Source organism: Phyllobates terribilis, unplaced genomic scaffold (genome assembly GCF_046119375.1).
Source record: "Phyllobates terribilis strain yellow unplaced genomic scaffold, ASM4611937v1 Scaffold_1__5_contigs__length_1240528914, whole genome shotgun sequence".
Lineage (NCBI taxonomy): Eukaryota > Metazoa > Chordata > Amphibia > Anura > Dendrobatidae > Phyllobates > Phyllobates terribilis.
In genome coordinates, this window is record NW_027362761.1 from 313,328,620 (window position 1) to 313,341,555 (window position 12,936).

Below are 12,936 nucleotides of genomic sequence, written 5' to 3' on the forward strand. Positions count from 1 at the left end.
AGCTTATTCTGAAAAGTCACCTGAACTCTTTAATGATTAACGATTACTTCAGAAACTATCGGGCCGAGTCATTAAGACCTGCATTGTACATACCAGTCATAAGGAACAGAACAGGCTCACTGGAATACATTGTGCCTAATCCATTAAAGTGGTGTATGCCACTTAATGAATATCACTCATCTCTTAACTGGCCTTCACCTCCGTCAGGGACTGGAGTACATTACAGGAAAAATATATGCCACTTAAGTGGCATCAATTTTTATTCATTATATGGGCAGGCTTAGCACATCCCGTTTCACTTATTCTCTGCCTATATAGGTTAAGCTGGCTGGATCTGGCATTAAAATGCTGAATGTAGCGACATTTCTGTGCAACTTCTGAGTTGCGCTAAAATTTTGCAACAAAAGAAATATACATCAGAAAACGTCATGATTTCGTCCTGTGAGACAGTGAGGGGAGCCATATGTGAGGGCCGTAATGTATCCTCTAGAATGTGCTTAGAAACATACTGAACTGCTTGAGTGTATTGTAATCACAGCCAACGCTGTGGTTACCATGCAAAATAAAAGTAAGTGTGGACTGGGTCAAGTTATTTGACCTAGTCAGTTTAGGAAAACCTGTCACAGCTGTTTGATTAGACTTTACTGGCTAGATTATCCCAGAAAAAAATTGACGTGGGGTCCCCCTATAAATTCTAACCAGCAAGGCTAAACAGACAGCTGTGAGCTGATATTAATAGCCAGGGAAGGGGCCTTGGATGCTCAGAGGCTAATAATATCAGCCATCAGCAGCCCCAGAAATGGTCCATCAATATGATGCGTCAAATCTGGCTCTTCCCACTTGCCCTGATGCGGTGGCAAGTGGGGTAATAGGGTTGGGGTTCATGTCAGCCTTGTATTGGCAGCTGACATGAAGCCCAAGTTAGTAATGCCCCCAATACTAACCCCATAGTAAAATTTGTGAAATAAAGACACAGCCAGAAAAAAATGCTTTATTGGAAATAAAAACAGAGCCTCCTTTATCAAATCTACATTTACATCTACATAGCTGGATAGATATGGATAGATAGATAGATATGCATAGATAGATAGATAGATAGATAGATAGATATGCATAGATAGATAGTTAGATAGATAGATATGGTGTACAACCTCCCACCCACTTTACAGCTGTTCACTAAACCTAGCCCTTAAAATGGCCGATAAACCCCTCTTAGCACTTAGTGTGCTGGAGCATATTCTTAGGTTCATATCACTGAAGCTAATAACCTCATTAACACATATCTCCCCTCCAGAACTTTGCCACAGATGGCTATATAGATCCCAGAGTGAGTAAAACAAATCATGAAATACAAAATAAAGGATTAAATACGTACTGTTAGAAAATAAGCCACCTACTTCCCAACAAGGAACAGAAGATAGGTTCAGGGTAAGAACATAAACAGCAAAGAGATAAACCCTAGCTGGTCTTTCACTGACTGGCTTAAACTACAGCAGTATGGCTGGACATCAAAATGAGACTATAACCAGCAGGAAATACAAGAAGGGGAAAGGTATATAAAGCCGCACCCGAAAGATGATAGGGCAAACAAATGAGTAAATGAAAACACCTGTCACCCCAAAAATACCACAGCAAGGATAACAGAAACTAAACACCAGGGGAAAAGGTGTTTTTGCTGTGGCCCGATAGACAGAGAAGCCAACCACAAAGGACAGGCTCAATGGTTTGAACACAGACGCATGACACCAGGATTTCCTGTCAGTTACTTGCCACTAGGATCTATTTCTGAGTGGATTATTAAAGAGTTTATGGAAATGGTCTTTTTGTATTATGATATTTTGTATTCATACATGTTGCATATGTACACACAGTTATGTCATCGGAAGGATAATGATTCATGCTTTTAAATTAAAGTATTTTTAAGAATATCACATGTTACAATTAAGGATAGTTCATGGTTAAAATCCGTCAACATGATTTTTGACACTTTCCTTGTATGATGCTTCTTTTAATGAAGACTAAATTAAAATTAGAATATTTATGAGCAGCACGGTGGCTCAGTGGTTAGCAATGCAGTCCTTCAGCGCTGGGTTCCTGGATTCAAATCCCACCAAGGACAACATCTGCAATCAGTTTGTATGTTCTCCCCATGTTTGCATGGGTTTCCACCAGGATCTCCAGTTTCCTCCCACACCCCAAAGACATATTGATAGAGAATCTAGATTGTGAAACCCTGATAATGTCTGAAAAAGCACTACGGAATTAATGGTGCTATATAAGTGAGTAAAGTAAATAAATACATATTTTAATTGATCTGATTTGATTTTTGGTTGGCTGGGAGAACAATCAAAGACACACACACCCAGTTGTCTTATAACAGAGTCTCATTTAATGATACATAAGATCCCTCTTTTATAGGGTTATGAGTAGCAAGCGATAAATCATAAGACAATACATTTGCAAACATATTGATGGGTGAACACTTACATATGTTCATTGTTATTGTCATGTGTTCTTGGCATATCATTTTGTTTTTCCAGGAGGATATAAATTTCTTCTATTTGTGTAACTTTAGTTGTGTGACTGCACACAACTCCCACTTTCACAATTCCTATAATTATTGTTTGTTACAGTAGAGGACATTAGACCAAATTGTAAGCATAAGGGTATGTGTGACATGCAGAAGTAGTGTTGTTGCTTTAAAAGCATTCAGCAACTATTAGAAGTAACACAAGCACAGGAGACAGGAAGTGTTGTGCTCCAGATGCATCCAGCAACTAGAGGGGTTAACACAGTCATAGGAGACAGGGAGTATTTTAGCAGAGCCCCAGGGGGATTGTGGGGAAGTTATTTACTGTCTGGCTGGAGCCGAAGAGAAAGGTGGTGTATGATCAGCATCTCACAGAAGGCAAGGGAACAGAATTCAGGTCAGGAGGACGCTAAACAAAGGTCAGTTAGACTCCCTGATCTAACAGTGTGGATTATTGTCGGCCAGGAAGATAAGGACTGGAAGGAATCTTGTCATAGGGATCATCTCCCTCATCAAACCCTTCCCCCCTCCATCTCCATGCAGGATAAAGAGTGCTGTATACAATTGAGTCATTGTGAAGAAAAAACCTGTGCTTGTGTATGCATTAAAACTGTGCTGTACTGTGCTACAGGACAATAGACTGTGTACTGCTGTGTTGCAAAGGAGATTGTACTGTTATTACTAGAGCCTGTTGCTCAAAGAGACATTCACATTGTACTGGCCGTGCCTCATTAAATGTTACTGTTCTACCATTTATGATGACTCTTGTCTAATGTGTCTGGTCAGCAATTGAATCTGTCCTGTGCCTGAGAGAAGCTGCAGCCTATGGTCGCCCAGAATAACAATTCCCCCAGAAATCCAATGAATTCATGTAACCGGTCTTGCTCCTATCTGAACTTAAGCGGCGTGCATGTAACATTGGTGGCCCATAAGGGGAATCCTGAGCGGAAATTAGCGCGTAGAGGGAGAAGAGGAAAAGTGTCTGGGAAAACATAGCAGCACAGCACCTCAACTCAACTCTGCTACACCAGTTAAAGAGGACCAGCCCTAAAGAAAACTCACTAGCAGCAATGGATGTGGAAATACAAATGGACAGAATTAGTGAGCTGCTTCTTCAGTTAACCTGTGAAGAATTGAGAACAGTAGAAGAACATATAAAGATGTCAGAAGAACAGATTTCCAAAGCACACAACCGCAGGCAACTGTTAGCTGCCATTAATGCAAAAATGGATGAGCTAGGGGAGAAAGAAGCTGAAGACATCATGGGGACATTCCTCCAGGAACTAACACAGTTTCTAACCAGGTTGAAGTTGGAGGATGGAGGGGCGGCACCAATTACCAAAAGCAGGAATCTCCGTCCGTAGAATATCTCATCAACAGAGGTTGGGTCCAAAAGTCGAAGTCATCTTATTCCTCTCCTATTGTCTGTGTTAGGAAGAAGGAAGGTACGTTTAGACTCTGTTGTGATTACCGGGAACTAAATCGAAAGTCAATACCTGATCGACACCCAATACCAAAGATCCAAGATATGCTGGATAGCCTATCAGGAAGTACCTGGTTCTCTGTCCTTGATCAGGGTAAAGCATACTATCAAGGGTTTGTTAAAGAGTCCAGTAGACCCTTGACAGCATTCATCACACCGTGGGGGTTATATGAGTGGATGCGCATACCGTTTGGGCTGAGTTCAGCTCCAGCAGAATTTCAGAGGAGCATGGAGACATGTTTAGAAGGATTGAGGGACGATATCTGCCAGCCATACTTCGATGACAATGTGGTACACAGCAAAACTTTCCGGGAGCATGTTGAACACGTGAGGACCGTGTTACGGATCCGGGTGGAGGAACCTCTGTGCTGCGGTGCAAGGAGGGACCAGAGGGGCGTAACTAGGTATCAACTCAGACTGACCAAGGTCACACGGCGGCTCAATTGACTCCGTGAACCAGGGAAGGATCGAGCAGAGGGACCAGGTGCTACTCTGGACCAGTCCTTGTATGAGAGCAGGTGACTCCCACAGGTCAGAAGGCAGGGACTGACCGGTACAGCAGATGAGCACGGCAGGCAGGCTGACGGGTGATCCGGGAAGACGGACTGGCAGACACCACGGGTAACTGGCAGGAGCCTCCAGGTAGGCTGGCTGGTAGGCACGGCAGGTAACTGGTATGTTCTCCGGGTAGGCAGGCAAGCCTGGCCCATAGACAGACTGGCGGGTTTGGACCGTAGGCAGACTATCGGGCTGGACAGTGTACTTGGCTGGCGGACACAGGTAGACAGGCTGACGGACTGGACTGGTAGACAGGCTGGCGGACTGGACTGGTAGTCAGGCTGGCGGACTGGACTGGTAGTCAGGCTGGCAGACTGGACTGGTAGTCAGACTAGCAGCGGGACCTGAGGGCTGAAGCAGAGTTAAGAACACAGAGCTATAACCTTGCACGGGCACCTCCATTTTGGAGGAGGTGCCTTTTATATGAGAGGTCTTCCGGCCATTGGCCGGGGACTCCTTAAGACGGCGCACGCGGCCCCTTTAAGAGGGAGGGAGCGCGCGCCATAAGCACAGTGCTCGGGAAGCTGCGTGCGCCGGCAGCGGCAACAGCAGGAGGGCCGGAAGACGCCGGGCCAGGAGCGCGACGGTAAGGGGAACGGCGTCTCTGCCTGTCAGGGGGCAGAGACGCCGATGCTACAAACCGTATTACAACAGTATCAACAACATGGAATTAAGTTGACCCCAAAGAAGTTTGAACTGTTCAAAAGGCAAGTTCAATTTTTAGGGAAAATTGTGTACAGAGAAGGATATACCATGAACCCAGCAGAAATCGCTCCGGTACTGGTCTTAAAAGACAAGCAGCCCTCTAACGTCGGGGAGTTGAGACAGATATTAGGATACCTCTACTATCATACTTACATTCGGAACTTCTCTAGGATTGCCGCCCCACTATACCTTCTCTTGGGGGGGGACGACAGGGACGACAACACCCACGGAGAAAAAGAAGAACGCGGGTAGGACCGGGCTTAAAAGAAACAACGCCGTTTCGTCCCAACAGCCCATTCTCTGGACAGCAGACCACCAGGAGGTATTGGAAGAACTAGTAGACTACTTGGTAAAACCACCCATCTTGGGATATCCTGATTTCAATTTACCATTTGTTCTTCATTGTGATGCTTCTCAAGTTGGACTGGGAGCTGCCCTGTATCAGCATCAAGATGGAAAATTGAGAGTCATTGGTTACGGTTCTAGAACATTGACAGACGCCAAGAAAAATTACTATCTACATTCCGGAAAATTGGAGTTCCTGGCACTGAAATGGGCCTCCTGTGAATAATTTAGAGATTATCTCTACTACAGCAAAGAGTTTGAGGTATACACTGACAACAACCCTTTGACTTATGTCCTTACTACAGCCAAACTGAATGCAACGGATCAGAGATGGGTCACTGAACTAGCTGACTTCAATTTCAGCATCAAGTACAGGCCAGGAAAATACAATGCGGATGCTGACGGATTGTCGAGAATGCCACTAGAGTCTGAGGAGTTCATGCAAGAATGCTCGGAGGAAGTCAGTCTGGAAGCAATTGAGAGCACTACCCAAGCAGTACAAGCTTATCAGGAGAAAGACACACCATTGTGGTGTCCGTTGACGGTGGAAACCATCATAAAAGCGAGAGAACAAGATCACCCCCTGTCTATTCAACAACTACCAAAAGGGAAAATCCGTAGAGCACAACGGGATGATCAGATAATTGGTAGAATACTACTTTATGTGGACCAAAATTGGTTTCCAAGTAAACGGGAGAGAGACAATGAGTCACCAACAGTAGCTGTTTTAATTAAAGAATGGACGAAGCTCTACCTCAGTGAAGACTGTATCGTAAAGGAGGACAAAACCGGCAGTTGGTACTACCCAGAGTATTCCGTAGGTTGGTCTTCAAAGAACTCCATGAAAACATGGGACACCTGGGAGTGGAAAGGACAACAAATCAGATCCGTGAATGTTTCTTCTGGCCGTACATTCAGTGAGATATTGAGAGGTACGTGACCAGGGAGTGTGGGTGTCTGAAAGATAAACATCCCAACACATCAACCCGGGCACCTATGGGCAACATCCAAACTACGTATCTGTTTGAATTGGTCTCAATAGACTTTCTACATCTCGAGACGTGCAAGGGTGGTTACGAATACATCTTGGTGGTGATGGACCATTTCACTCAATTTGCTCAAGCATATGCCACCACCAATAAATCGGGTCGAACAGCGGCAGAGAAGATCTTCAATGATTTTGCTTTGAGGTTTGGGTTCCCTACAAGGTTACACCACAACCAAGGAAGAGAATTTGAGAACCAGTTCTTAGCCAAGCTAGGAAAGTACTGTAGAATTCAGAGATCCCACACAAAGCCCTATCATCCAGCGGGTAATGGACAAGTGGAACGTTTTAACCGGACATTATTGTCGATGTTGTGCACTTTAACAGCTGATGAGAAGAAAGACTGGAAGAGTTCTCTGTCAAAAGTGGTACATGCCTATAACTGTACAAAGAGCGATGCAACGGGTTACTCACCCTTTTTCCTATTGTATGGACGATCGCCAAGACTGCCAATCGACATCATGTTTGATACTCTGGTGTGAGAGACTTAGAGAACCTATCCGGAGTACTTTCGGAGATGGAATGAACGGATGGCAGAGGCATACAAAAAGTGGTTACGCAAGGACAGAGCAAGAGTAAGGAGTACTATGATCGAAAATGTAGGAGCAGAATTGGCACCGGGAAACCGGGTGCTAGTCAAGAACATATGTGAGAAAGGCAGTCCAGGAAAACTTTGTTCATACTGGGAAGACAAGGTGTATGTGGTCGTAAGGAGGAAAGCTGATGACAGCCCAGTGTATGAAATCCATTTGGAAACGGGAGATAAGAAAACCAGAATAGTTTATCAGAATTTACTACTAACCTGTGATTATCTCCCATCACAACAAAACTTCCCAGAAGTAGACCGACATTGTCCGAGGTCGACTAAGGGACCACCACAGACTGAAGGTCCGGAGGTGGATAGTGATCTTGAAAGTTCCGATGGAGAAGGACACACCGTTGTATTTCTCGGACCACCAAGGATAGGGATGTACCATCCCAGGAAGATGTCGACTCGAGAAGTGAGGAGGCCTGTGATGCTGACGTATGAGACACTTGGTGAACCGAGTCAAGTGCCAAGGACTGATGACTGGAAACAGGTATCTCTGCCTGCGGACCAGGTAAGCCCACTTGAGTGGTAGTCACCACCGAGAGGCAGTATGGAAGATGTTGCCTGGTGGAAAGACTTGTTTTCATGCTTTTATTTTTCTTAAAAGACTTTGTAGAAACAAAGAACTGTTAAAGCATAGAGAGAGAGCTGGTTGAAGACGTACGAAAAGTTCCAGCTGAAGATATGCTGATTGTTTTAATGGTGTTAACTGTTTATTTCTTACAAGCGCCCTACAAGACAAATGTCGTAAGAATAGGTTGTTATCAACGTTTATGAACGTTATACCAATTTGACAATGCCAATTTGTGTATAAAGCTATCCAACTTTCACCACTGTCTCAGAATTGGTCAGATTGATCAATTAAGACGAATGTCGAGGACTACATTCAAAAAAGGAGGGAAGAGTGTGACATACAGAAGTAGTGCTGTTGCTTTAAAAGCATTCAGCAACTATTAGAAGTAACACAAGCACAGGAGACAGGAAGTGTTGTGCTCCAGAAGCATCCAGCAACTAGAGGGGTTAACAGTCACAGGAGACAGGGAGTGTTTTAGCACAGCCCCAGGGGGGTTGTGGGGAAGTTGTTTAATGTCTGTCTGGAGCCGAAGAGAAAGGTGGTGTATGATCTGCATATCACAGAACGCAAGGGAACAGAATTCAGGTCAGGAGGGAAGCTAAACAAAGGTCAGTTAGACTCCCCGAGCTAACAGTGTGGAGTATTGTTGGCCAGGAAGATAAGGACTGGAAGGAATCTTGTCATAGGGATCATCTCCCTCATCAAACTCCCCCCCCCTCCATCTCCATGCAGGATAAAGAATGCTGTGTACAATTGAGTCCCTGTGAAGGAAAAGCCTGCGGTTGTGTATGCATTAAAACTGTGCTGCACTGTGCTACAGGATAATAGACTGTGTACTGCTGTGCTGCAAAGGAGATTGTACTGTTATTACTGGAGCCTGTTGCTCAAAAAGACATTTACATTGCACTGGCCGTGCCTCATTAAATGTTAGACTCTTGTCTAATGTGTCTGGTCAGCAATTGAATCTGTCATGTGCCTGAGAGAAGCTGCAGCCTATGGTCGCCCGGAATAACGGTGCCCCCAGGATTTCAACGAATTCATGTAACTGGTCTCGCCCCTATCTGAACTTAGTCGGCGTGTGTGTAACATATGTGCACACATTAAGTATTTTTCAGATATGAAGCAGTTTCAAATCCGCTGCATGTAAATTATTTCAGAATTTTGGCAGTGTTGTTTATGCACTCAAATAAATGGGTGGAAAGAAACACACTAAATTTGTATGGAAAATCAAGTTAAAAATGCAATAAAAAGTGCATATTCTACACAGTTTTTCCTGAGTTTTTCCTGTCAAAAGACGTATATATGGGGCAGATATTTTTGCTACAAATATTCAGCGCGTACACATAATCTAAGGACAAATCAGATGATAATCCTCTGCCTTAGATACAAATGATGTACTCTGAATTTCACAAAGTATCAGTAAGAAATGTTTTCAATATTTATTTCTTATATACTTACATATTATATCAAATGTTTATGATTTAACAAAGGATTATTCCCATTGCTTTTATCTGTGATAACTTTATACAATTTTTTACATTTTTGCATTTTGTGCAATTGATTAAAGGGCATCTTTCAGTAAAATCAACCCCCCTAAGCCATCTATATGGGTATGTAAGTCATAGAATAAAATGACATCTTGATATCTGTGATCCAGTGTCTTATTCCAGAGAAATCCAGGTTTTTATTATGTGTAAATGAGCTGTTTCAGGCAAAGGGCCAGACACAGATCTGCATGAGAATCTGCCCCAGAGCTTATTTTAAATGAAAGGAGGCATTACCAATGAGAGACGTATAATTAATACAGAACAGAAGAAATGAACTTTGTCTCCTTACAAACACATTTACAGCTGTAGCGCTCACAGCTCTGCTGTATTGCAGCCCTGTCTGCCTATGAGATGGAAGCTGGAGCTGAGAGGAAGCTGCAGATGTGTCAGGTATAATAACACACAGCTCTGCAGAGAGATCAGGAGAGCCGAGAGCGGCCATTACACAGCACACTGATAACTCCCTCTTTTATTTAAAATATTCTCTGGAGGCAGGTTCTAAAGCAGATCATTGTCCAGTCATAGTTCTTAACAGCTCACCTAATCTGAGAGCAGCATATTGTAGGAAAAAAGACCCAGAATCCAAAATGTATCACTTAGTTTACTGGGTGCAGCAATTGTGACACAGAGTTTTTAGATTTAGCATGAAGCAGAGGCCAGAAAGCTAACGCCGCCCACACCAGGCTCTCTATGTACATTGTCTATAAACAGTGAGCTGCTTGTTACAGGAGGGGCATGGTCGGTCTAGTATGGGCATGCCAGCTAGTCCGGACAATGATCAACACCAGGTGATAAAACTTTCACTGTAAGGAAACAACAGAACACAGCTTGTGACATATCCCTGAATTATGTGTTTCAGCCTCTATCTCCTGCTGTCTTCAGATTACATAGCATAAACCTGCTGACGGGTTCCCTTTAAACACAGATGTAATCAGTACACTTCCAATTAGCTTACATTTGCTTCTGTTTCTCAAAGATCAGATCCATTGCTTAGTGATCAATTTGAACGTATTTTGATTAAAAAATAAATAACTATCCAGGGGTCTTTATATTTGCTTGGGAATAAACATATCTCTCCAGGTGAAGCAAAAGAGATGAAAAAAAAAAACAGATGCAACACAATGCATTTTATAAATGCATACATGTTTTTCCTAATCTTGAGGACAGTCTCAGTGATACCTGATTTACTTGGTGGTGTAACAGTTCCATAGTTTATCCAGTGGATTCAGCGATGTGTGATCACTTGCATGCAGACCCATTATTTATATGTGATGCATTCCACCTACTCTTCATTTTTCAATACGTTCAGTGCAGTTGTGAAATTTCAGCCAGCAATAACCACTAAGATAGCAAATCCTAGTCGTGAAATATCTTGGCTGTTGTGTAAAAGAGAGTCAGGGTTAATACTGAGGCCTGGAGCGCAGCTGAAGAACTGACAGTGACATCTTTAGAAGCAAATACTTTGCGACCCTTAAGTGGCTGAGGTGGTCGGAAGTTTTCTGACATTTTTTGACGCACTTCTCCTTGAGCAGAGAAATAGGCTGTGTCTGTCAGGATTCGATGCTGGAAACACAATACAGAAGAATCATTATGTGGCATAGAATAAAGCTTAATAGATGTCCTTAATTTAGCCTGAGAAGAACACTTAAATATCACAGATTGTAGTTACAATTTCCCACTTGTATCTTCTAATGTGCCTCATCTAACCTCAGCATCCTGGTATCTTCAGTATTAGATCAGATTGACAGGGCCGACAGCAGTGTAAGCAGCCTCATCTAACCTCAGCATCCTGGTATCTTCAGTATTAGATCAGATTGACAGGGCCGACAGCAGTGTAAGCAGCCTCATCTAACCTCAGCATCCTGGTATCTTCAGTATTAGATCAGATTGACAGGGCCGACAGCAGTGTAAGCAGCCTCATCTAACCTCAGCATCCTGGTATCTTCGGTATTAGATCAGATTGACAGGGTCAACAGCAGTGTAAGCAGCCTCATCTAACCTCAGCATCCTGGTATCTTCAGTATTAGATCAGATTGACAGGGCCGACAGCAGTGTAAGCAGCCTCATCTAACCTCAGCATCCTGGTATCTTCGGTATTAGATCAGATTGACAGGGTCAACAGCAGTGTAAGCAGCCTCATCTAACCTCAGCATCCTGGTATCTTCAGTATTAGATCAGATTGACAGGGCCGACAGCAGTGTAAGCAGCCTCATCTAACCTCAGCATCCTGGTATCTTCAGTATTAGATCAGATTGACAGGGCCGACAGCAGTGTAAGCAGCCTCATCTAACCTCAGCATCCTGGTATCTTCGGTATTAGATCAGATTGAGAGGGTCAACAGCAGTGTAAGCAGCCTCATCTAACCTCAGCATCCTGGTATCTTCAGTATTAGATCAGATTGACAGGGCCGACAGCAGTGTAAGCAGCCTCATCTAACCTCAGCATCCTGGTATCTTCGGTATTAGATCAGATTGACAGGGTGGACAGCAGTGTGAGCTGCCTCATCTAACCTCAGCATCCTGGTATCTTCAGTATTAGATCAAATAGACAGGGTCGACAGCAGTGTGAGCAGCCTATTCTTAACTCAACACGTCTGGTATCTCAAGTATTAGATTAGAAAAATAGGGTGGTATTAGATCAGATAGACAAGGTAAACAGAATTGTGAGCAGATTCTTCTTACCTCAACACCCCCTAGACACAATTAATTTGATTTGCTAATTAAACCCTTCAGAATCAGATTGCATAAAATGATTAGTATCATCAGGTTGTGGTGAGGGTATGGAGCGGACTCGAGATTTGAGTTGGCACTATACCAAAAGGATGCTGGCTGTTTTACACAGCCAGCATCTGACTGTATAAGCAGCAGCTGGAGCTAGCTCTGATCATTGCTGTTTGACCATTTCAATGCAACTGTCATTTAAAAATATAGAAAATAAAAATATAAAATTTTATATTTTTTAATTATCCCCCTTTTCCCATTTAACAAGTAATAGAAAAAAAGAAACAAAAAAAAAAGAAACATATTTGGTATTGCAGCATCTGTAAAAGTCTGATCTCTCAAGCTATATAATTATTTTAACCATACTCTTGAATGCCAAAAAGAAAAAACAATCGAAGAATGATTTTTTTTTCGGCACTGTACAGTACTCCCCACAAAAAATGCATTAAAAAACGATTAAATGTCATATGCACATCGAAATAGTGTCAATAAAATGTAAGTTCAAAATTCAAAAAATAAGCCCTCACACAACTCTAGTGATGAATAAATAAAAAAAGTTATGGGTCTCAGAAAATGATGACACAAAGAAAATTTTTTTTTTCACAAAGTTCTGAAATTTTTCGACCACTAACGTATAAAAAAAAAACCTTATGAGTTTGGTATCACTGTATTGACCTGACTAATCATACAGACAGGTGATTTTTACTACCTAATGAATGCTGTAAAATCCAAAAAAAACTATGGTGGAATTGTATTTTTTCCCCATTTCACATAACTTGAATTTTTTTTTTCTCTCTTGTCTGTACATTAAATGGTAAAATAAATGTTGTCTTTCAAAAG

General features: G+C 42.7%; 1 protein-coding gene across 1 annotated transcript in view; it reads right to left on the reverse strand.

The window, feature by feature from the left end:
• Positions 1 to 10,732: 10,732 nt before the first annotated feature.
• Positions 10,733 to 12,936, reverse strand: part of LOC141167085 (carbonic anhydrase 15-like) — a 33,348-nt gene continuing 31,144 nt past the window's right edge. Inside the window, exon 8 of the mRNA XM_073654429.1 lies at positions 10,733 to 10,939. Within this exon, the coding sequence (XP_073510530.1) occupies positions 10,733 to 10,939 (207 nt within the window). The remainder of the gene's footprint in view (positions 10,940 to 12,936) is intronic.